This window comes from Lissotriton vulgaris, chromosome 5 (assembly GCF_964263255.1).
Source record: "Lissotriton vulgaris chromosome 5, aLisVul1.2, whole genome shotgun sequence".
NCBI classification, from domain to species: Eukaryota; Metazoa; Chordata; class Amphibia; order Caudata; family Salamandridae; genus Lissotriton; species Lissotriton vulgaris.
In genome coordinates, this window is record NC_141693.1 from 5,520,661 (window position 1) to 5,545,303 (window position 24,643).

Genomic DNA, 24,643 nt, shown 5'->3' on the forward strand with positions numbered 1-24,643 from the left:
TGCGTTGTCACAAATTGCTGCCTAGCAACATAGGCAGGATTGTTCGTGCAGAAAGGGGCACCTTCCTTCACAAACAACCCCTAGGCGTTGCCATCTTTCTATGTGAGCTGCAGGATCCAGCACACACGGAAAGAGGAAAAACAAGGAGAAATGAAAATATCTCCTCATTACGTCTTAGCTGGGGAGGCATGCATTTTTTATGTTGCCCCAGGTTAGCATGTGCTTTTGCAAATAGGGGCAGCATCAAAATCCATGGGTGTTGCAAGAAAACACCTCCTTCATGCAGAGTAAGGCAACACAGCGACTTGATCCAATTTGTTGAACTCCAGAACAAAGATATCGGGGTGCTGGCACTGATTCCAGTGTGCTCAGACCAGCTTCATGGGTGCTGCAGTGGGCGTTTGACCGGTTAGGTTGGAAGTGGGCATCAGAGTTGCTAGGTTGATTGTGGCTTCCAACAGGTGTAGTTATGAAAAGGCTGATTAAAGGCATTGTGGGAGTGGAGGCCCTCCACTGCACTCTTAGGCAATGAGCACCCCGTAGGGTGTATAGACTGGAGGCGTACTCAATGTGTTTAGTATTATGTGTCCTCTTCAAGCAATCGGAGTTTGAGAAATCTCAGTGGATGTGCAATGGCACAAAATTGAATCATCTTAAAGGAAGACCCTGGAGTGTCCAGTGTCTGCACCCTGAAGCGACCCATGACTCTTCGAGCACACAACTTGCCACTCTTGAAATCCCAATATTGATGACTGGGGCGCTGAAAGCTTTAGCAGTCTTTATCCCTTTGACAGGATGGCCAGGTCAGAATCCAGCAAGATGGATCTCACATGCTTTCCTTTTATCACTTGTATAGAGCATATTCTACCACAGTGCAATGCCGGCCAGCACCATTTTGAAGACCATCATTCTATTCACAGGCAACTCATTCGCTTCATCACCTCTTGGCCAACCCCACATCGTGAACAGCTGAAGTGCTGCATAAAACACTTTAAAAGCAGCAAACAACTCACAGGCCAGTTAACATACAACTCAAGGCACAGGGAGGCAGGTCGGATCTTTTTGAAGTGTTTATTGAAAAGCAATGTGGATTTATTTCTTCTTGGACACACCCACGGTTCGGCCTCTTCGTCCGGTGGTCTTTGTGTGCTGGCCTCGCACACGCAGGCTGTAAGAAAGTGAGCAGCAGTTCAGAAATAAACCCACACAAATAATTTACAAGTCAACCAAAACACGCTTACATCCCATACCAGATGAAACACCTTAGCAGGAACCACTCATTTTACTACTGCCAACTTTCATGACAACACTATCAAATACCCTAATGACAAGCCACTGATACAGATGTTATGGCGTCAGCATTTGTCATGGGATGCTGTCCAACACAATTTATGGAAAAATAACTAAGTAAATTTCCTTTAAAAAAAAAGTATAGAATTTTATGTGGCTATGCAGAATTCTAGTGTAGCCCCAAGACCTACAGTAGACACCTCAATTAAAATGGGAGCACAAGCCATAACATGCACGTACCCCCAGAAGTGGCGCAGTCCCCTGTGAGCACGGATCTTCTTCAGACGCTCCAGATCTTCACGGAGTTTGTTATCAAGGCCGTTGGCAAGAACCTGCAGGAGAGAAGGCAGAGGAACAATGGTTAGTCTTCAGCAGGGGGATGCTCCCCAAAAAGCTATGGAACACCGAAGAGGAATTCCTTTCACGTGGGGGATAATAGACCAAAGAGTTGGAGAATGGAGGAGACAGTGGGCAGCATTGGGCACATGAAAGGCCAAAAGTCTATGAAGTGTTTCCTACCCCTATAGTCAAATGCAGAGATAAGAGCATTGGCTTCTTGCTTCCAAGTAGGGCAATTAGAGGAGGAACACCTACAGGCTGCCAACCATGCACGAGTCCCCAGCACCCAAGCCACATACACACCTGGCTGTACTTTCCATCCTTAATGTCCTTCTGCCTGTTGAGGAACCAATCAGGAATTTTGTACTGGCGGGGATTCTGCATTATGGTGATAACACGCTCCACCTGCAAAGGGACAAGGAAACCATGAGACTGGGAAGCGAGAGGCATGTCAAGGAACAGGTGGCCCCAGGGGAAGACAAACAAGACCCGGGAGAGGCAAGAAATTGCCAGCTTCTGTGAGAAAGCAACTCAATGGAGACAGCAGAGTCAAAAAAAAGAGTGGGTAACAGGAAGATAAGGCATACAATCAAAATCAGCACATCTCAAAAGATTGCACAATTGGATAGTAGTCCATGGAAAAGAAAGCACTATGGAGTCTGAAAAGAAACCACACGTACAGCAAGCACCTGTGTGCAATAGGGAAGCAGTCATGCTCGTGGGTGAGGGGGAAGGGGCATATAGTGGTAGGGTCACAACCTGGTGGCGCTGGCACACATTCACTAGGATCAGAACCTTTTCTCCTGATAGTCCTTGTGTAAAGCTCAGCTGTCAAGAGCACGCAGAAGCCTCCTGAGGACCTTAGTGTATGTTGAGCGCATGTATGTGCGGCACACATGTGAATCTCTAGTACTGAATCAGTGGGACCCATTTTTGATGGCCTACAGTTTGGCGCAACAAAAAACAGTGGATGGACACAGTACCAAGTCCATTCTTAGGCATTGTAAATGAGGTGCTGCCATTAAGACTATATGGTGCTGGGAGTTGGTCATTATGAACTCCACAAAACCATGATTGCTACACTGAAAACTGGGAAGTTTGGTATCAAACTTCTCAGCACATTAAACCCACACTGATGCCAGTGTGGGATTTATTGTAAAATGCACAATAGAGGGCATCTTAGAGATGCCCCCTGAAACTAGACCAACTTCTAGTGACCAGACCGAGTGGCTGCTTAGGCTGCCACCAACAGATATGTTTCTGGACCCCTGGGTCGACATCCTGCTGCCCTTGGGAGCCTGAAACAATGCAAATCCTGGGACGAGGTGCCAAGCCTCCTCCCCCAGGATGGGCAGGGTTCATGAACGGGAAGCTGCTCCCTAGACCACTTCCTGCTTTCAGCAACTGGTCACCACTGGTTCTGACCGCCACTTTGGGTGGGCAAAACAAGTGCGGGAGGTGTGCCCACCTCTTCCAAATCCACCCATCAGGCGGGGAAGCAAGGTGAAGCATAACAGTCTCTGCCATCTTGAGGATGGGTGGACGCAGCCAACCAGGGACAGGCTCATGCCACCTCCCACTGGATAGTGAAATAGGGGTGTCCCTGCCCTCTACTTACCTGTAACACACCTAAATCTAGAATTTAGAGGGGCACCCTGAACTTTGCTTCCTCCGAGCCAGAAACGACAAGATAGATAACGACCGAAGAGCCATGCAGAGCTGACATGGATGACGCCCACTGACTTTTCCCCAGCCCTACCGGCCAGTCTCTCCTCGAACCTGCTCCTGTGAAATCCTGGTGCGCCCTGCAGCCAGCAACCTCAAAAATCCCGGAGGACCTGCCTGCATTCACTCCCAAAGGCGGCTTCTCCTGTGAACACCAGATTTGTTCAACTGCAACCTCTGACCAGACACTGAACTGAACGCCTCCACCCGACTCATCCTAGACATCCCTCGACGCAGCCACATCTCTGGCCACCTGAGGAACCTGCACTGGCTCCCCGTCAACAAGAGGATCACGTTCAGGCCCCTCACCCACAAGTCTCTTCACAACCTGGGCCCCAAGTACCTCAACAACCACCTGACCTTCCACACGCCAGCTACGATCCGCTAGCCTCGCCCTCGCCACACCACGCATCCTAAGAACCACCGCCGGAGGCAGATCCTTCTCCTACCTGTCGGCCAAGACATGGAACTCCCTCCCCATCCACCTTCGGCAGACCCAGGACCACCTCGCCTTCAGGAGACAACTCAAGACCTGGCTGTTCGAGCAGTAGCGGCCCCCCTCCCCCAAGCGCCTTGAGACCCTTCCGGGTGAGTAGCGCGCTATACAAGTGTTATGATTGATTGGTTGTTTGTCTGCCTTACCCGTTTCTCACCCTGATCATTTATACAGTGCTATGCTGGACTAGTGAGAGTTCTTAACCCCAACAAGGGTACTGCTACTTGTACTGTTATTGTTTATTATCGACCATACCAGTTTCTCTCTCAACCGAATAAAGCGCCCCGAAATCCTCTTAAGTCATGTTCACGCTACGCAAGACTAAATAGGCTGCGAGATGGTAACATACAGACAACTTACACACATTCAGTGTAGATTTAACTGTCTTGTTTCGAACTTGTGCAAGATAAAAGTTAAATGAAAATGAGCACAAGGGGGGGGGTGTTATTACAGTAGAAAGGCTCCTTGCTCACCTCATCCTCTGTGAGCTCTCCGGCCCTCTTGCTCAAGTCGATATCAGCCTTCCTCAGCACTACATGTGCATAGCGCCTTCCAACACCCTAAGGCAGGAGAAACAAATGTAATACAATAGACATTAATTCTCAGCGCAAAGCAAGCAGCAAAGGACGGAGCGTTTAACTTTCTGCAATTCGAGAACATCGAAAATAGATTCTAACAGAGTTTAGTGCTTATGCCACTGTTTCATATGGCCAGGCACCAATATGTACAGAGATTAGTAATACTTTAACAAGTAGCAGCCAGGATAGTGAAAAGTTTCTATGGTGCAAACACAAAGATGGCATAGTTAAAGTTACTGGAAGGTGCAGCTCTGAGGTTAGCTACTCTACGTAGAGCCTTTCCCAAACACCCATACAGTAGGGAAGTTTCTTAACTTGTGGTTGTCAGACGGGGGTGGGGTAATGTACTGTATTCTTTACAAAAACCAATAAGAGCACTGAGAAAAAAGTTAGTATCCTCAGCACAAGTATGCGTGGACAAAAAGGGGCATGCATTGAGCACAAATAAAAGTGATGCGTCAAACTAAAACATTTTTAATCTTTGAGGAAGACAGCATTTTGAAAAGTTCATCATTTTATTAATATTAAAGTTGTGATTCATTACTTGTACATCTGCTCAATCTATACATGTTCTGAAGTTGCACACAGTTTTGAGGGCCAAATCGTAGCAACTGCTTAGGCCATGGTCCTTTGAAGTAGTGAAAAGTAAGGTTTAGAACCGCTCGAGGGGGCTCAGACGGGCGACTTTCTCATGCAAACTGCCATCAGAGGCCAACTACATGCCAGCCATTCTGAAGATACAGCCTGCACTCAGCTCCCATTATCCAGCTGAGGTAAGTACCCCTGCGCCAATCATCATTGCCAGCCCAGGTCTTTGGTACGGTAAGCAGTAGACAGGACAATATGGTAAACATGTTAGAGAAAGGACGTGACCAGCGTGCATAGGGAGTGGACAGACATTGGTGGCACTGATTAACGGTTACATACCTTGATGGCTGTGATGGCGAACGCAATCTTCCTCCGCCCATCAATGTTGGTGTTAAGAACACGCAAAATGTGCTGGAACTTTTCGGGAATTACCAGAGACTGCAAGAAATAAACAATGCCATAAAGTGACTGCAGCAACACTTCCCAGAGCACCATGATTTTCTATACAGTTAGAACATTTGCAAGAGTGCCTACTGTATCATGCCCAAACATGCATACTTTATACATAGCGTTTCACAGCAGCTTTAAGCACATCAGAAGGGAACTCGGGCATACTCCCCACACTGAAGCAAACCTATCCAGATGCTTTAAATTTTAATTTATCAGCCTTAACCATTGCAGAAGTTTGTCTCCCCCAATGAGAGTTGCACACATGTACACGAGTCCTAAACTCCAACCCCTTCAAGCAACAAGAAAAGAGTTAGGTAAGGTAGCTTTATTTCCAAAACATCCAGCTGTGCAGTCTCTTGCAGGTCTACTATGCTTAGTCCTACTTCTGCAACTCACTACATCTGCACAAGTCCGTGATCTGGAGTTATGTACTGCACGTGGGAGTCCATGGGTGCATAACCTGCCTCCGTCTAAATCCAAGCCCATGACATTGTGAAGCACATAGCGGGTCCACTACAGCAGTAACCTATGGTGAGATCCCACACTTTGGTAACCATGCACAATTTGCATGGGGAGGATCAGTGCATGCCCCCCAGCCCCGAGGAGCATCCACCTAACCTTGGATACCCCTGATATAGTTATTGGAACGTATTCCTCAACACAGCCTACTTCTCCAGGTCACAAGACCCGCGACAACCATGGACCAGCATACATCCACCACCATCTGAACTTCCACCAAATATCCAGCCACCAGGGCTCTGCCTTAACTGCTCACATCCGTTTAACCAACAGTTTAAGATGCTCATTCTCCTACCTCACCATCAAGTCCTGGAATGACCTCTCCCTGCACTTCGGAACATCACCCTCACGTAATTCAGAAAGGGACGCAGGACCTGGCTCTTCAACGGATATGAGCTCGTCCATTCAAAACACAGTACAGCAGAAAGGAGTCTGATGCGTGTTGTAACGCAGAAATACACATACTGCCATGAGCAATTTACACCCACAGATTGACCCAAAGCCACAAAGTTACTGTGGTGAGTGCTTCAGACTGGAGACAGCCAAGTGCTATGTGCCCTGCGAAGCATTACTTTACATAAATTAACAGACTTATCCTCTATCCCACCCAGATCACCAGACGGAAAGTGGAAGATCAAGCACAAACATTTAAAGTACAGCATTCCTTATTTGCTTTTTCCCTATCTGATTTATGAGAAACTGAAGCCATATTCGCTTTAAAGTCTTTATCTGCAGGTGACGGTGATGTGTGCACACACTGCTGTTCTCGTGCACTACATTATTCCAACACATGCAAATAAGGCTGCTTTTCTACAGTTTTGCATGCACTTCAAGAATCTTCCATTATATAACTAAATAACCTTCAGTAAAACTAACTTAACTCTAATGCAAACTCCCCCTTTCACCCAAATTAAGCCTCTCTTTTCAGTGTGTGCATGTCTCCTCTTTGAACACAGGCTACTTTAAGAAGCCAGCATGTTGGCTTAAACTCCATTCTTGTACTCCTACAAATTTCACACCTCATTTCAAAGAACACTTCACCTGTAAATGCCATACCTAAATAATGAAATACCTAACCACCTGTAGCTGATCTATTAGCACTGCCAACTAACTCACGTATCACCGTTTCAACTAAAGATCAAACATGCCTAGTATAAGTATATTGCATACAAATTGGAGTAAGTGCAAGATACGGTTCCCTTAAGAGAGCAAAACTACAAGCAAAAAGAAATCCTTATCCATGTGTTCTGGATCAGCAAGTTACCCTACGTAAACTACTACAATACCTCTTATGGGGTAATTGCTAAATGCAACTACAATGTATACAACATACCATATCAGTCAGAGGTCGGACATGTTAAATGTAGTTCACTCCGACTACACAGTAATAATCTTTTACTCCCATTAAACAAAACTGCTATAGGCCATGTCAATACCCACTACTATACCAATCCACAGCAAATAAGCCATCCACACCACCTGAAAATGCATTGAACTTAAGAGATCTGCCACAAACCGTTGGCTAATAGAGGACTTAAGTTCACTTCTGAGGGTCCCACCTAGTTACATACTATAACAGCCTTTTGACATCTCACAACTTCTATCAGACATGGAATGATAGTTGAGGCCATCCTAGCAAATGTATTAACCTTGTGTTCCACCAGTCTAAGCCTGCTCAGGTGGACAACATATAAACACATTCTTACCACACAGCATTAAACAAAACAATAGTCTTTCTAATCACACACCTTTGCCTGTTATGTAGGAAGTGCCTCTGCACCCGACATAGGAGTACTAATTTCTATATAAAAGATGCAATACAAGTACGCGGCCTGGGATGGTTGCTGCAACAAAGTCAGTCCTTAGGAGACATGTGGAGCTCCCTGAACTCACATTTAAGGAGCAGCATATCAGAACCGGCAGCAATGGCCTGGGGAGGGAGTCAACGAGCCCAGCTCTCCACTGACCCAACCGGTACGGCATGAGTGCGGATGAGTCGGTGCAGGGCTGCTGCCTGCACCGAGGACACCCGTAGAAGACGCATCTGAAGCGGGATCTGACCGAGAACCCGCGCTCCCGGCCTTCCACCCACAGATCACACCGGGGCAAGGCCACCTGAGCACCGGAGCCCCGTGCAGGCGAGGCACACTGGACCCCGGGCGGGCCCGACCGGCGGGGCAGACCTAGGCTCCTCGGTAGTGTCACCGCTGAAGAGGAGCCCACTCGAGGCCAAGCGGGCCCTGGCGGAGCTCGGACCGGGACAGCGGTAACACACACCGAGGACTCATCCAGCGGACGCCTGCAGGGGGTCAGAGAGGGTCCGTCACAGGACAGGCCGCTCGGACAGCCACAGGGTGCACCTCTGCCCAGTCCAACGCCTGTCTGCCCGCCCCATCGTCCCTCTTCGACCAGCCGCGCGGCACTAACACAGCCCCGCACCCCCACTCCCCGCCCAGCCCTTCCCCCGCAAGCCCCGACGCTCCTCCGGCGCGGATGGGAACAGATACTACTTCTAGGTGCTCACCATGGCTGCAGGGGCTGTCTGGTTCCCTCTGTAAGAGAAAGCGGAAGTGACGCGCGAGCCACTTTATAGCACCGGAGACACTTCCGGTGTGGTGGGACGCGGCTTTTTACATCCGACTGGAACACAGTCTGGGGGAACAGTAGAATGGTTCCGGGCGCAGTTAGTTGTGACGGAAATGACAACAGTGGTGGGCGGAATAGACGGATGTAATGGCGGAGGTGACGCCTTCGGTTGGCGGAAGTCACTCATCTGACAGCTGTTTACACTGTCATGGGCGGTTGGCGGAAGAGCGTTCACCTCAGTCACCGCCCCCACAAGATGGAGGTTCTGGGGCTTCGGGCCCCCGAGGAGGCGGACAACGGGGCGGTGAGTGTGTGCGCTCAGACCCACGGGGGTTTGTCGCAGCGGTTCACGGGCTGAGTGTATAGGGGCGCCGATTCCGGGATGGGATCCATAGGCGCTTTGAGCCCCACTGACCCCCGCAGACCTTCAGCCATGGGTGTCACCTGACCTCTGAGTCTGCAGGTGATGAGGACCCCCCCCGCCCCCCCAGAGCTGAAGGCGCTCGACCAAGGGGTCCAGAAACATGTCTGGTGGTGGCAGCTGGGGCGAGGAGCCACTCAGCCAGGACACTAGAGTTAGGTCGTTTTTCAGCGGGCATCTCTAAGATGCTCTGAGTGTATTTTTCATTGAATCCCACACTGGCATCAGTGTGGGTTTAATGTGCTGAGCAGTTTGATATCAAACTTCTGAGTTTTCAGTAAAATCATTATGGTGCTTTGGAGTTCGTAATGACAAACTCCCAGACCATATACTCTTTATGGTTTACTGCCCTTACAATGCACAAGAATAGACTTTGGCACTGTAGTGGTACAGGGCTCATGCCCCTGTACCCTCACCAATGGTATAGTGCACCCTGCTAGCGGAGTGGCTGACCTGTACCAGAGACAGTGGCTGTAGGCATGGCAACCTTGCAAAAGTGGGCACTTTCCTACACACAGCAGCCACCATTAACCCTTTCCATGCTCATGACGAGCTCAGCTCGTCATGATGCACGGTTGAGCTGTGCTGATGACGAGCTGAGCTCGTCATGAAACACTGACATCCTGCATTCTTCAGCACAGGAGGGGAAAACACCTAGCAGCGAAGGTGTTAAGTAGTGCTGCCGGAGGGGGCTGGACAACTGGGAAGTGAGAAAATGCTGGAGCGGGAAGGGACACTGGAGGGGGGCGGGCAGCAGGGATCGCTGCATAGGGGAAAACAGGCAGAAAATGGAACAGGGAAAGATATACAAAGCCAAAAGGCAGATGCAGAAAATTGTAAAAAGAGAAAAGCAGAAACAGACAGAAAAATCAGAAAAAGAGACAGAAGGGCAGCTCTGACAGCAGAGGAGTGACGCTCTGCCATTAGACCACCAGGGATGCGGCACAGGCAGGAACCTGCAAGTCGAGGAAGGCCTCAAACTCCTGACCTCTGAGTCAGCAGCATCAACGGGGACAGCAGCAGCTACCAGGAGGAACTGCGCATTGAAAGGAGAAAGTCCACTAAAAGAATATCGCAAGATGGAGCACTGTTCACGGGCTAGTATCAGCGGCACGCCTTTGAGAGCAGTCTCAGTCTTTGTCTTGTGCGAGTGCCACATCTGTGACCGCTGTCTCTTCCATTGGCAGGAGTCTCAGGACCAGAGTCAGGGTCTGAGCAGAGTCTCCATTTTTGTATTTAATAAAGAACTCAAGTCACTGTCTGTTTGGTGCGAAACATCCTGATGATTGATAGGTCATCACAATTTAAAATAATTGCTTCTGACTGTTGGTGTTAACTGGGTTGAGCTGCGGATTATGCACTGAGTCGTGAACCCACTGAGAAATCTCAAACCCTATAAGTAGTTCCGATGGAGTTGATGTCTTTATTGTTAAAGCCCTTGCTTTGGGGTCAGTTTATAGATCTCATTGACTGCCCCAGCAAAGAAGCCAACTGGTTTGTGAACTGTAAGAAAGACTTCCTGGTGAAAGCTCACCCCCTGGGCAAGCGCGCCCCTCCCCTCGTTTCTGATACCTTTTGTAGATTGAGTATATGCCCAGGTGTTATCCAGTAAGAACATGTATCAGACTGGATTTGGGGCAGTTTACAAAGCATAGACAGAGTCTCCATTTCAACAGGCCATTTAAAGCTATTAAAAACCTCAGCGGCAGATTGCTTTGAATAAGCTGGCGAGTAGCTTTTAAAACTATGACACACAAAGTGGGGAACGGAAGGTCTATTGTCGCTCTCCTAGCCACGTTGCACACATTATCTAATAAGGGTTTGTATTTTTTTGTATTATTGTTAATCTAGATTAAAAAGGCAGCTATTTAGAGAGACCCCCTTAAGAGAAAGTCCTTTGTAGCAGGATTATATACCAGGCCATAATCCTTTGTTGTGGGGAAAGCTGTGAAGACAGTGGTAGCGATTAGGGGAGAGTGAAGGCCTATTCCTGACTATGTTTTTCGCTCAGCAGTTTGGTCTTTGGACAGGAAGCTTGGAAATGGAATACATGCTGTACGACCAGTTTCAATAGATCCAGGCTGTGCCCATATTCTTTCTCAGAGAAGGATCTTTGTTTTATGCTTAATGGAATTGAGGGAGTTGTATTTTTGATGTATTTCACATATTTCTGTAGCGCGGACCTGGCCACAAGGCGCTGGAGTGCTTTACAGATAACTTAAGGAGCTGAGACCATTACAGAAAGAATATCTTTGTGTAAAGAAGGAATTTCAGATGGGAAGAATTAGGGGGTAAAGCCTGAAGAGATCTGTTTTCAAGTACTTCCGAAATACAAGAATGTCTGGTCTTTGCTTGATGTAGGCCAGGATTGAGCTCCTTTATCTTGGAGCTACGCGTGAAAGTGCATGGTCTGCTGTGCCTCCCTCAGGGCTCATATTCCGTTTCTAATGTTGAGGCTGAAAGAGAGTACACCAAATGTGGCGTATATTACCTGATTACCTTCCTTTGTACATCTCTGCAGGTGCTGGGAGACTTAGGCGAGGACCCCTTACAGCTGAATCTGGGGGACCTGGACCTCACGTCGGATGAGTTCATTCTGGACGAAGTGGACAGTGAGTTCTTTCTATGTTGAGTTAGTTATGAAGCCTCTTTGGGTTTGTGATGGTCTGACCTCTGAACTGCCTGCTTTCTTTTCATGAACAGTTCACATTCAGGAGAACCTGGAGGATGCACTGGTAAAAGAAGCCTTAAAAACGGTAGGTGCTCCCTCTCCGAGCCGAGCACTGGACGTGCTCACATTTAAGACCATTGGACACATGTTGTTGCACAGGATTTGTTTTTTGTTAGTATCTTATTTTTGGTTGTGTTGTTTATGGATGTTGTTGCTTGATGTGCTTTGGTTAGTTTTGCAATTGTTGCTTTTACTCTTGATAGGTGTGTTACTAATGAAAGTTATGTGGTTAACACTGTTATCACTGGTATTCCTCTCAGTCACTGAACTTTGACTGTTCCTGCGTTGATGTTGGTGCCATTAGTATCACTAAATCTTGGCTGTGTTGGTGTCAATGTTGGATATGTTTGAGTTGATGGTGTTGGTGTCCCTTTCAGTGGTAGTACCTTGCTTCATTGCTATCGTTCTCAGTGATTGTGTTGTTGGATCTGCTCATCTTGGCGTTGCAGTTCCTGTTGTCAGTCTTGGGTGTGCTGCTGATTGTAAGCTGTGGTCGTTGTGAATCCGTCTCTTGGTGGCTGTTGTTGAATGCCCTTTGGTTGCTGCTGTGCTGTGTTTGGTTGTGTTTTGTTTGGTGGTGTTTCATTGATAACCTCTCTCAGCAGTTATGTTGCTGGAAAGGCATTGGTTGATGTTGTTTCATTGTAACCTCTTAGCAGTTGTGTTGCTGGATATGCATTGGTTGATGTTGTTTCATTGATTAAACCTCTCAGTAGTTGTGTTGCTGGATATGCATTGGTTGATGTTGTTTCATTGTAACCTCTTAGCAGTTGTGTTGCTGGATATGCATTGGTTGATGTTGTTTCATTGTTAACCTCTCAGCAGTTGTGTTGCTGGATATGCATTGGTTGATGTTGTTTCATTGTAACCTCTTAGCAGTTGTGTTGCTGGATATGCATTGGTTGATGTTGTTTCATTGTAAACCTCTCAGCAGCTGTGTTGCTGGATATGCATTGGTTGATGTTGTTTCATTGATTAAACCTCTCAGCAGTTGTGTTGCTGGATATGCATTGGTTGATGTTGTTTCATTGTTAACCTCTCAGCAGTTGTGTTGCTGGATATGCATTGGTTGATGTTGTTTCATTGTAACCTCTTAGCAGTTGTGTTGCTGGATATGCATTGGTTGATGTTGTTTCATTGTAACCTCTTAGCAGTTGTGTTGCTGGATATGCATTGGTTGATGTTGTTTCATTGTTAACCTCTCAGCAGTTGTGTTGCTGGATATGCATTGGTTGATGTTGTTTCATTGTAACCTCTTAGCAGTTGTGTTGCTGGATATGCATTGGTTGATGTTGTTTCATTGTAAACCTCTCAGCAGCTGTGTTGCTGGATATGCATTGGTTGATGTTGTTTCATTGTTAACCTCTCAGCAGTTGTGTTGCTGGATATGCATTGGTTGATGTTGTTTCATTGTTAACCTCTCAGCAGTTGTGTTGCTGGATATGCATTGGTTGATGTTGTTTCATTGTAACCTCTTAGCAGTTGTGTTGCTGGATATGCATTGGTTGATGTTGTTTCATTGTAAACCTCTTAGCAGTTGTGTTGCTGGATATGCATTGGTTGATGTTGTTTCATTGTAAACATCTCAGCAGTTGTGTTGCTGGATATGCATTGGTTGATGTTGTTTCATTGTTAACCTTTCAGCAGTTGTGTTGCTGGATATGCATTGGTTGATGTTGTTTCATTGTAAACCTCTCAGCAGTTGTGTTGCTGGATATGCATTGGTTGATGTTGTTTCATTGTAACCTCTTAGCAGTTGTGTTGCTGGATATGCATTGGTTGATGTTGTTTCATTGTAAACCTCTCAGCAGTTGTGTTGCTGGATATGCATTGGTTGATGTTGTTTCATTGTAACCTCTTAGCAGTTGTGTTGCTGGATATGCATTGGTTGATGTTGTTTCGTTGTAAACCTCTCAGCAGCTGTGTTGCTGGATATGCATTGGTTGATGTTGTTTCATTGTTAACCTCTCAGCAGGTGTGTTGCTGGATATGCATTGGTTGATGTTGTTTCATTGTTAACCTCTCAGCAGCTGTGTTGCTGGATATGCATTGGTTGATGTTTTTTCATTGTTAACTCTCTAACCAGTTGTGTTGCTGGATATGCATTGGTTGATGTTGTTTCATTGATTAAACCTCTCAGCAGTTGTGTTGCTGGATATGTATTGGTTGATGTTGTTTCATTGTTAACCTCTCAGCAGTTGTGTTGCTGGATATGCATTGGTTGATGTTGTTTCATTGTTAACCTCTCAGCAGTTGTGTTGCTGGATATGCATTGGTTGATGTTGTTTCATTGTTAACCTCTCAGCAGTTGTGTTGCTGGATATGCATTGGTTGATGTTGTTTCATTGATTAAACCTCTCAGCAGCTGTGTTGATGGATATGCATTGGTTGATGTTGTTTCATTGATTAAACCTCTCAGCAGCTGTGTTGCTGGATATGCATTGGTTGATGTTGTTTCATTGTAACCTCTTAGCAGTTGTGTTGCTGGATATGCATTGGTTGATGTTGTTTCATTGTAACCTCTTAGCAGGTGTGTTGCTGGATATGCATTGGTTGATGTTGTTTCATTGTAAACCTCTTAGCAGTTGTGCTGCTGGATATGCATTGGTTGATGTTGTTTCATTGTAACCTCTTAGCAGTTGTGTTGCTGGATATGCATTGGTTGATGTTGTTTCATTGATTAAACCTCTCAGCAGTTGTGTTGCTGGATATGCATTGGTTGATGTAGTTTCATTGTAACCTCTTAGCAGTTGTGTTGCTGGATATGCATTGGTTGATGTTGTTTCATTGATTAAACCTCTCAGCAGTTGTGTTGCTGGATATGCATTGGTTGATGTTGTTTCATTGTAAACCTCTTAGCAGCTGTGTTGCTGGATATGCATTGGTTGATGTTGTTTCATTGTAAACCTCTCAGCAGTTGTGTTGCTGGATATGCATTGGTTGATGTTGTTTCATTGATTAAACCTCTCAGCAGTTGTGTTGCTGGATATGCATTGGTTGATGTTGTTTCATTGATTAAACCTCTCAGCAGTTGTGTTGCTGGATATGCATTGGTTGATGTTGTTTCATTGTAAACCTCTCAGCAGTTGTGTTGCTGGATATGCATTGGTTGATGTTGTTTCATTGTTAACCTCTCAGCAGTTGTGTTGCTGGATATGCATTGGTTGATGTTGTTTGATTGTAAACCTCTCACCAGTTGTGTTGCTGGATATGCATTGGTTGATGTTGTTTCATTGTAACCTCTTAGCAGTTGTGTTGCTGGATATGCATTGGTTGATGTTGTTTCGTTGTAAACCTCTCAGCAGCTGTGTTGCTGGATATGCATTGGTTGATGTTGTTTCATTGTAAACCTCTCAGCAGTTGTGTTGCTGGATATGCATTGGTTGATGTTGTTTCATTGTAACCTCTTAGCAGTTGTGTTGCTGGATATGCATTGGTTGATGTTGTTTCATTGTTAACCTCTCAGCAGTTATGTTGCTGGATATGCATTGGTTGATGTTGTTTCATTGTAAACCTCTCAGCAGTTGTGTTGCTGGATATGCATTGGTTGATGTTGTTTCATTGTAACCTCTTAGCAGTTGTGTTGCTGGATATGCATTGGTTGATGTTGTTTGATTGTAAACCTCTCACCAGTTGTGTTGCTGGATATGCATTGGTTGATGTTGTTTGATTGTAAACCTCTCACCAGTTGTGTTGCTGGATATGCATTGGTTGATGTTGTTTCATTGTTAACCTCTCAGCAGTTGTGTTGCTGGATATGCATTGGTTGATGTTGTTTCATTGTAACCTCTCAGCAGTTGTGTTGCTGGATATGCATTGGTTGATGTTGTTTGATTGTAAACCTCTCAGCAGCTGTGTTGCTGGATATGCATTGGTTGATGTTGTTTCATTGTAAACCTCTCAGCAGCTGTGTTGCTGGATATGCATTGGTTGATGTTGTTTCAATGTAAACCTCTCAGCAGCTGTGTTGCTGGATATGCATTGGTTGATGTTGTTTCATTGATTAAACCTCTCAGCAGCTGTGTTGCTGGATATGCATTGGTTGATGTTGTTTGATTGTAAACCTCTCAGCAGCTGTGTTGCTGGATATGCATTGGTTGATGTTGTTTCATTGTAAACCTCTCAGCAGCTGTGTTGCTGGATATGCATTGGTTGATGTTGTTTCATTGTAAACCTCTCAGCAGTTGTGTTGCTGGATATGCATTGGTTGATGTTGTTTGATTGTAAACCTCTCACCAGTTGTGTTGCTGGATATGCATTGGTTGATGTTGTTTCATTGTTAACCTCTCAGCAGTTGTGTTGCTGGATATGCATTGGTTGATGTTGTTTCATTGTAAACCTCTCACCAGTTGTGTTGATGGATATGCATTGGTTGATGTTGTTTGATTGTAAACCTCTCACCAGTTGTGTTGCTGGATATGCATTGGTTGATGTTGTTTCATTGTAAACATCTCAGCAGTTGTGATGCTGGATATGCATTGGTTGATGTTGTTTCATTGTAAACCTCTCAGCAGTTGTGTTGCTGGATATGTATTGGTTGATGTTGTTTCATTGTAAACCTCTTAGCAGTTGTGTTGCTGGATATGCATTGGTTGATGTTGTTTCATTGTAAACCTCTCAGCAGCTGTGTTGCTGGATATGCATTGGTTGATGTTGTTTCATTGTAAACCTCTTAGCAGGTGTGTTGCTGGATATGCATTGGTTGATGTTGTTTCATTGTAAACCTCTTAGCAGTTGTGCTGCTGGATATGCATTGGTTGATGTTGTTTCATTGTAAACCTCTCAGCAGCTGTGTTGCTGGATATGCATTGGTTGATGTTGTTTCATTGTAAACCTCTCAGCAGCTGTGTTGCTGGATATGCATTGGTTGATGTTGTTTCATTGTAAACCTCTCAGCAGCTGTGTTGCTGGATATACTTTGGTTGACATTGTAAAGAATACAAACAATTGTTCCCTCAAAGGTTGAATCACCTCTAATTTATTAAGTATCTGATAAACATTGCTGTTATGTCATGGAGTCTCTCGTACACTCATTTACTTATGTATTTTCCAAATTACTTTTATATGCACTGACTTCATTAGTGTGTGTAGATTATTACCATGTCATATATTGCAAACATTTCCATCTGGTTCATCAACACATGGATTTTTCATATCATTTTTTAAACAACCTCAAATAGAGTTCTAATATTGGCGTCATCAATAGTTGTTTCCCAGTGCACAGAATTACTGTGACCCTCTGCAATTGTAATTCCGGGGTGGGGCAGTAACATGAATTTTAACTGCCCACTTGTAATGAGGGCCTTGGTGGCTTTGTCTGTCGGGCATGATTTGGTGAACATGGTTGTTTTTTGGTTTGTCTCTGCGGCTTTGATATTATTCACTACCTTCTGCAGTAGTTGTGCCTACTTGTGTCGCTTGCATTGCTACTGACTGTAGAGCTTGTTCAGTACTGCACTTGGGCTCATAATTACTGGCTGTGGTGTTGGCTACCCTCCCTTAGCCAAGTTCTTCCTCACTTTTGCTGAGTGTGACATCAAAGGATTAGGGTGTTTTGTCTCAAAGGAACATTGTGAGGCTGTCGACTGATGAATTTCCCTTCATTGACCTCCTGCAGGGCGTGGATTTGAGGCAGTACTCCAAGCAGGTGGAACTGGAGCTGCAGCAGATCGAGCATGCGTCCATCAAGGATTGTATCCTTTCTTTACCTGGATATTGTGCCTGAGCTGGGGATTGTGTTCAAATATAGTAAAACGTACATCCGGACATCATCTGTGATTGACTATTAATGTACGGCTAGATTAATGAGGGCTTTGGCACAATACTCGCAGGCCCTGCCTGTCCAGCCCTATCGGGCCTCAAATTCCACCCTATTTGCAAAAGTTGAAACCACTTAAGTGAAATATTTGGGTGTGGAAGACTCCTGGTAATGCAAGGCGGTCCTTACAGGAAGAATCCTGATGTTTTGATGGCTCTACAACCTACGCTTTCTCAGATCGCAGCTTATTATATGCACTTACAATACTTAAACATAAGATAGACCCTCAGGCTTAAACTAACAGTTCCTGTACACTTTATCAGATGCCCCTCTGATCCAGTCAGTGAGAGAGATAAGTGCTTGGGTGGCAGCAGTGGCGTCATTAGTAGGATTTTTTGTTCTATTGCTGCCTATCAAACTTTACATCTGTTTCTTAAGACACGTGTAAACCCGGAAGAGGAAGTGAGGCCATTGAGCGCGCATGCACTGCTGGTTTTGCAGAACACAGCTGAACTGGACAGCTGCTGTGGAACTTACATTTACCAAACAGCAGGTGTGGAAAGTGCTGGTGTAGACAAAGGATTGCTTCTAAGTGGGCCTGATTGTCCTCCATTTTGCTCTGCTGCCCAAAGGGACTCTAATTAGCACTTTCTCAAAGTGCAACTTTCCTTAGCTCCAAGCAACACTGATAGTAAAGTACTTAGTCGCTTTGTGAATGTTTAGGGAAAATGGCATTCTCCCCATGAAAGTCTTGCTCACGTTAGCTAGCGGCAAGTGTAATCTGCAAGCCTTTGTCGTGTTAGGCCCAAATTATTGGGGTCCCACCAAGTAGATTACCCGAGCCCCAAAAATAAACGGCAGCCGTTTCAGAGAAATAGAGACTTGGCAAGTGGCTGTCCTTCCTTCACTCGGGAGTTCTGTTCAGGGAGGTGAGAGTGTTAGGGTTCAGAAAAAACTTACAGGTGAACCCCTCTTTTGCAGGTGGTATATAGAGCCCAGCCCGTACCCCAAAATAAGCGCACACACAGTAGTTGGTCATTTAAACTACATGGGTATTTATTTTACACATTTACTCTGCAAACCATGTGCGTTAGCGTAATTGTAAATTTTATGAGCAGCTCAGCAATAATTCGACATAGGGCAAAGGTTAGATGAACCTCAATCCTATTTGATCACATCCCTCACTGGTTAGTCTGCACTCCACCTAAGCTATGACTAGCTGTCTACCAGCATAGTTGTATAGCATCACCGTGAGACTCATACGGGTGAGTAGTCACGCGTTACAAGTCCCCTGATTGAATGAGTGATTGATTAGTCCGCTTGTTGTAATATGCCATGTCATGTAAAGCCTTCCGCCTGCCTTGTTTTGCCATCTAGGTGTAGTCATGACATCACATGTTAGCATCCCTTCAGCAATCGGTCCATATGTCTGTCCTAGGCCCTGCAGCCGCATCTTCTTAACCTTTCGCGATCATGGTGCCCCATAGGGCTAGGAGGCTACATGTCCAGCTATTGTTTTGTTACACATGATAGTGAGTGCATCTGTCTTCCTTCAAAACAGAACCTGCATGGTTTCTTCATGTAGCCGTATTTTATCTGCTGTGTTTGTAAAAGAGTATCAGATAATGTAAGTTTTCCTTCCTTGGCTTATTAGCATGAGTCTTAAACAAATCTAGCACACATTTTATCAGCCGCTTTATTTAAAGAAGCAAGCCTAACTTTCACACTTGAAGTACTCACTCTTAATATAGTTAAGGCACAAAACAGTGGCATGTTAGCAAACAACTTGGCCCTATTGTATGCAACATTAGGAGACGCACCTAGAAGCCCTTTCACACCTCCCCTTGAAGTGTAGTCTCACAAATATAGCAATGAACAATGGCTATGAGTGTAGTACGCACTGGTTGGTTGGAACTGCGCACGCTTTCCTCTGGATAGTTAGAAGCATACAGAAACATGGCTGATGTATTTGTTTTGTGAGGATTTCTTTAGGCTTCCCGTTTTCTTCTTAACTTGGTTTGTTGCTCAGATATTAAAGAGAGCCAGAACATCGCCTCGCTGCACAATCAGATTACAGCCTGTGACACCATCCTAGAGGTAAGACTGGACTCCCTCGTTTTTTTGATTTTATCTATATCCATACTAATATAATAAAGAGAGCCCAAACCTTTGAGGCAGGAAATCTCAGGAACCACAGCACAAATCACAACACCCAATACAGCGTTGGAAAGGGCAGTTGCAGCAGAAGGACATAGGCTATGCAGACGCCCACCATATACATGTAAAAGGTAAAAGAACCGTGCCAGCAAAGTAGTCCCTTGTGGGCATGTCTGTGTTGTGCTGTGGGCGTGCGCTGGGGGCGTGACAAACACTGGGGGCCTGTGGTACGTTCCGCCCTTCATGCCATGTCTCATATTGTGTGCTAATCCCACCCTGCTCCCTTTAAATACCCCTGCACCCCATAATCATAACCCACCCTTACTCCTTAAAATACCCCAACACCCTTAAACACTAACCCATCTTAACCATATAAATATACCCTGTACCCCAAAACCCAAACCTATCCCCAAACCCTAAAAATACCCCTGTACCCCAAAACCCAAACCTACCCCTGAACCCTATTAATACCACTGTACCTCAAAACCCAAACCTACCCCTGAACCCTAAAAATACCCCTGTACCCCAAAACCCAAACTAGCCCTAAACCCTAAAAATACCCCTGTACCCCAAAACCCAAACTTAGCCCTGAACTCTAAAAATGCCCCTGTACCCCAAAACCCAAACCTAGCCCTGAACCCTTAAAATACCCCTGTACCCCAAACCTACCCTGAACTCTAAAAATACCCCTGTACCCCAAAACCCAAACCTAGCCATAAACCCTAACAAGCACTGGCGTTGCCAATAGGTCTCGCAGTAGGAAAGTTGGAGCTATTGGTTTTGTAAATGACAAAGCCCTTTATGTTTTTAAAATGAAAACAAAAATAAAAGGCATTGTTATTTGCAATTGTAATAGCTCCAACTTTCCTGCTGCAGACCTATTGGCAACGCCAGTGCTTGTTTGCATATTTAAGGATTTGCAACATATGCCACATGAGGTATGGGGAAGTGATGATGGTGACTGATGGGATGAATTGTTAGGATTGGGGTGGTTATGGTGGTTGGGTTGATGGTGGCTGGGCTGGGTTGATGATGGTGACGGTTGGTGGATTTGCAGGAGAATTATGGCTGTAGTGGTATGTGGAAGTGATTATGGTGACTGATGGGATGAATTGTTAGGATTGGGGTGGTTGGGTTGATGGTGGCTGGGCTGGGCTGGGTTGATGATGGTGACGGTTGGTGGATTTGCAGGAGAACGATGGCTGTTGTGGTATGGGGAAGTGATGATGGTGACTGATGGGATGAATTGTTAGGATTGGGGTGGTTATGGTGGTTGGGTTGGGTTGATGGTGGCTGGGCTGGGTTGATGATGGTGACGGTTGGTGGATTTGCAGGAGAACTATGGCTGTTGTGGTATGTGGACGTGATTATGGTGACTGATGGGATGAATTGTTAGGATTTGGGTGGTTATGGTGGTTGGGTTGATGGTGGCTGGGCTGGGTTGATGATGGTGACGGTTGGTGGATTTGCTGGAGAACGGTGGCTGTGGTGGTATGGGGAAGTGATGATGGTGACTGATGGGATGAATTGCTGGGATTTGGGTGGTTATGGTGGCTGGGTTGGGCTGATGGTGACTGGGTTGGCGGTTTGTGTTGTGATGGTGCCTGTGATCGCGAGGTGGAGGTGATGATGTCCCAGTCCTCCACCCTCGCACCCTCGAGATCCCCCGCTGAGGTTTCCCGCCCGGAAGCTGTGGCGCCGCCCAGCCTCTTGCAGTCGCTGGGAGGGAAGGAGACGGCGATGCCCGGGTTAGGTATGTGGGAAGAGGTGTGAGGCTGTGGGGAAAAAGCCATAATTGAATGTTCTGTGAACGTGCATGGGTGAGAAAGGGAGGTCTGCCCTCTGTGACTGAAGCCTGCTGTTCGGAGGTAGGGAGGGAGGGCGCGCGGGGAGGCTGAGAGATACCGGAAGAACAAATACATGATTGGAGAAAAGGAGGGAGGAGAGCACGACGAAGAAAACAACAGACATCACGAGAGAAGAAAAAGTGGGGAAGACTGAGGAAAAATTGAACCAGGGAGAGAAATATGGAGGGGAAAAGAGAAAGGAAGATATTTTGATAGGGAAGAAAGGAAATAAAATGAGCGCAGCGGCAAGGCTAAGATGATTCAAATAAAGTACATAGACCATCTGTTGATGCCTATATATTGACGATGGGAAAGGAAAGGAAAGCACATAGATGTTTTAGCCCTGAACTATAAATATGGACATCCGGTCCGATGTTTCCTGTCTATCTCCTACCCGCTGGACCCCGGACCGCCCCAAGCTGCGAGGTCTCCGGCTCTGTCGCTGAGGTTTCCCGCCCGGAAGCTGTGGCGCCGCCCAGCCTCTTGCAGTCGCTGGGAGGGAAGGAGACGGCGATGCCCGGGTTAGGTATGTGGGAAGAGGTGTGAGGCTGTGGGGAAAAAGCCATAATTGAATGTTCTGTGAACGTGCATGGGTGAGAAAGTGAGGTCTGCCCTCTGTGACTGAAGCCTGCTGTTCGGAGGTAGGGAGGGAGGGCGCGCGGGGAGGCTGAGAGATACCGGAAGAACAAATACATGATTGGAGAAAAGGAGGGAGGAGAGCACGACGAAGAAAACAACAGACATCACGAGAGAAGAAAAAGTGGGGAAGACTGAGGAAAAATTGAACCAGGGAGAGAAATATGGAGGGGAAAAGAGAAAGGAAGATATTTTGATAGGGAAGAAAGGAAATAAAATGAGCGCAGCGGCAAGGCTAAGATGATTCAAATAAAGTACATAGACCATCTGTTGATGCCTATATATTGACGATGGGAAAGGAAATGAAAACACATAGATGTTGTAGCCCTGAACTATAAATATGGACATCCGGTCCGATGTTTCCTGTCTATCTCCTACCCGCTGGACCCCGGACCGCCCCAAGCTGCGAGGTCTCCGGCTCTGTCGCTGAGGTTTCCCGCCCGGAAGCTGTGGCGCCGCCCAGCCTCTTGCAGTCGCTGGGAGGGAAGGAGACGGCGATGCCCGGGTTAGGTATGTGGGAAGAGGTGTGAGGCTGTGGGGAAAAAGCCATAATTGAATGTTCTGTGAACGTGCATGGGTGAGAAAGTGAGGTCTGCCCTCTGTGACTGAAGCCTGCTGTTCGGAGGTAGGGAGGGAGGGCGCGCGGGGAGGCTGAGAGATACCGGAAGAACAAATACATGATTGGAGAAAAGGAGGGAGGAGAGCACGACGAAGAAAACAACAGACATCACGAGAGAAGAAAAAGTGGGGAAGACTGAGGAAAAATTGAACCAGGGACGGACCGCCACAAGCTGCGAGGTCTCCGGCTCTGTCACTGCCCTTCTGCTACGACGAATGTTGCCATACCATGCTCTCAGGGCGGAACTGAAGTGCATGGCTGTGATTGCGTGGAGAGAGAGGGGAGGTGCTGGTGTGGGAGGGGGAGGCGGAACTGAAGTGCATGGCTGTGATTGCGTGGAGAGAGAGGGGAGGTGTGGGAGGGGGAGGCTGTGATTGCGTGGAGAGAGAGGGGAGGTGCTGGTGTGGGAGGGGGAGGCTGTGATTGCATGGAGAGAGAGGGGAGGTGCTGGTGTGGGAGGGGGGAGGTGCTGGTGTGGGAGGGGGAGGCTGTGATTGCGTGGAAAGAGAGGGGAGGTGCTGGTGTGGGAGGGGGGAGTTGCTGGTGTGGGAGGAGTGCGCGTGCATGTACACGGGCACTGCATGAAAACCGCGGGGCTGAAAGCCCTTTGGTTTGAAGATGTTTTCGCCGACATGAATTCTCGCTACGCTCGATGCGCTTGCGCGCATCGATAGGTCGCGAGACCTAAAAATACCACTGTACCCCAAAACTACCCCTGAACCCTAAAATACCCCTGTACCCCAAAACCCAAACCTAGCCCTGAACCCTAAAAACAACCCTGTACCCCAAAACCCAAACCTACCCTGAACCCTAAAATACCCCTGTACCCCAAAACCCAAACTTAGCCCTGAACTCTAAAAATACCCCTGTACCCCAAAACCCAAACCTAGCCCCGAACCCTTAAAATACCCCTGTACCCCAAACCTACCCTGAACCCTAAAAATACCCCTATACCCCCAAACCCAAACCTAGCCCTGAACCCTAAAAATACCCCTGTACCCCAAAACCCATACCTATCCCTAAACCCTAAACCCTAAACCTACCCCTATACCCCATAACCCAAAACTATATCTGAATACTTAAAATACCCAAACACCCCAAAACATATACCTGAGTACCCCAAAACATATACCCCTATACCCATACTTACCTTATCCAAACATTATAAAAAACATGCTTTTACCATTCATGCGTTTACAACAAATTTCGTTGTAAATGTATGCGTGGTAAAAGCATATAAAATGTAATGCCATGCGTTATAATGGCATTGCAGAGTCATGGTACTTTCGTAATGAAAGTATATGCGGAGTGATGGTATGCGGAAAGAAAGTTGCGGAATAATGGGTGTTTACCTCCCCCGGTAAGTACATTGGTGGCACGGCGGCCCACATCTCCAGCAACATACTCATATTTTTTCACCACCCATTTGAAAAATGCACAGGTCTCTCTCATTGATGGCCAGCATCAACATACACTTTTAGACACACCTCCCACCACAAGTTCTAGAATTGCGAACTTTAGAGCTGGGGAGCTACTTTTGAATCTCGGCATCAGCTCAACATCCTATGATTTCAGGCAAATCGCTTTGTCTCCCCGTGCCTACCACAAATGAATGTGTTCTTCTGTAATGTAAATTGTGCTCATGCCATGTTGTCGAGTTTGCGCTATATAATATTGCAAGGAAAAATAAAGTAGGGAAACTCGAGTTCACACACTACGGAACGCGCACTCTTAAGAGCATCAGCAGTGCACTGTGAATCGGAGAGTTTCACAGGCCTGTCACAGACAAGAAATGCTATCAAAACAAAATCCTACAAAATAATATACTACTGGCTAGCAGCAATTCATACCCGGACAACGACGGGACGGGCTGCTAGTATATATATATATATATATATATATA

At 46.3% G+C, this 24,643-nt stretch overlaps 2 protein-coding genes and 1 non-coding gene across 5 annotated transcripts in view; 1 reads left to right on the top strand and 2 right to left on the bottom strand.

Moving 5' to 3' along the window:
• Positions 1-1,057: 1,057 nt before the first annotated feature.
• On the bottom strand, positions 1,058-8,624 carry RPS18 (ribosomal protein S18). 3 transcript variants are annotated; one of them, XM_086920632.1, is made up of 7 exons: positions 8,510-8,530; positions 6,286-6,381; positions 5,356-5,454; positions 4,324-4,410; positions 1,933-2,034; positions 1,531-1,622; positions 1,058-1,168 (listed from the first exon to the last, which is right to left on the bottom strand). In XM_086920632.1, the coding sequence occupies exons 1-7, from the start codon at positions 8,510-8,512 to the stop codon at positions 1,093-1,095; spliced, it is 555 nt and encodes a 184-aa protein (XP_086776758.1). In that variant the 5' UTR covers positions 8,513-8,530; the 3' UTR covers positions 1,058-1,092. The 3 variants fall into 3 exon arrangements, with proteins under 3 accessions (XP_086776758.1, XP_086776760.1, XP_086776759.1); XM_086920634.1 differs by lacking the exon at positions 6,286-6,381 and having other exon boundaries at positions 8,510-8,624; XM_086920633.1 differs by lacking the exons at positions 6,286-6,381; positions 8,510-8,530 and adding an exon at positions 7,879-8,447.
• On the bottom strand, positions 5,096-5,233 carry LOC147709966 (small nucleolar RNA SNORD94). Its single transcript, XR_015296203.1, has one exon. It is a non-coding gene; the product is annotated as a small nucleolar RNA SNORD94 (small nucleolar RNA).
• An 89-nt stretch (positions 8,625-8,713) lies between the features above and the next one.
• The window catches only part of VPS52 (VPS52 subunit of GARP complex), a 58,897-nt gene continuing 42,967 nt past the window's right edge, over positions 8,714-24,643 (top strand). Inside the window, exons 1-5 of the mRNA XM_086920631.1 lie at positions 8,714-8,875; positions 11,514-11,604; positions 11,696-11,748; positions 17,341-17,416; positions 19,511-19,578. Coding sequence (XP_086776757.1) covers positions 8,780-8,875; positions 11,514-11,604; positions 11,696-11,748; positions 17,341-17,416; positions 19,511-19,578 — 384 coding nt within the window. The 5' untranslated portion in view covers positions 8,714-8,779. The remainder of the gene's footprint in view (positions 8,876-11,513; positions 11,605-11,695; positions 11,749-17,340; positions 17,417-19,510; positions 19,579-24,643) is intronic.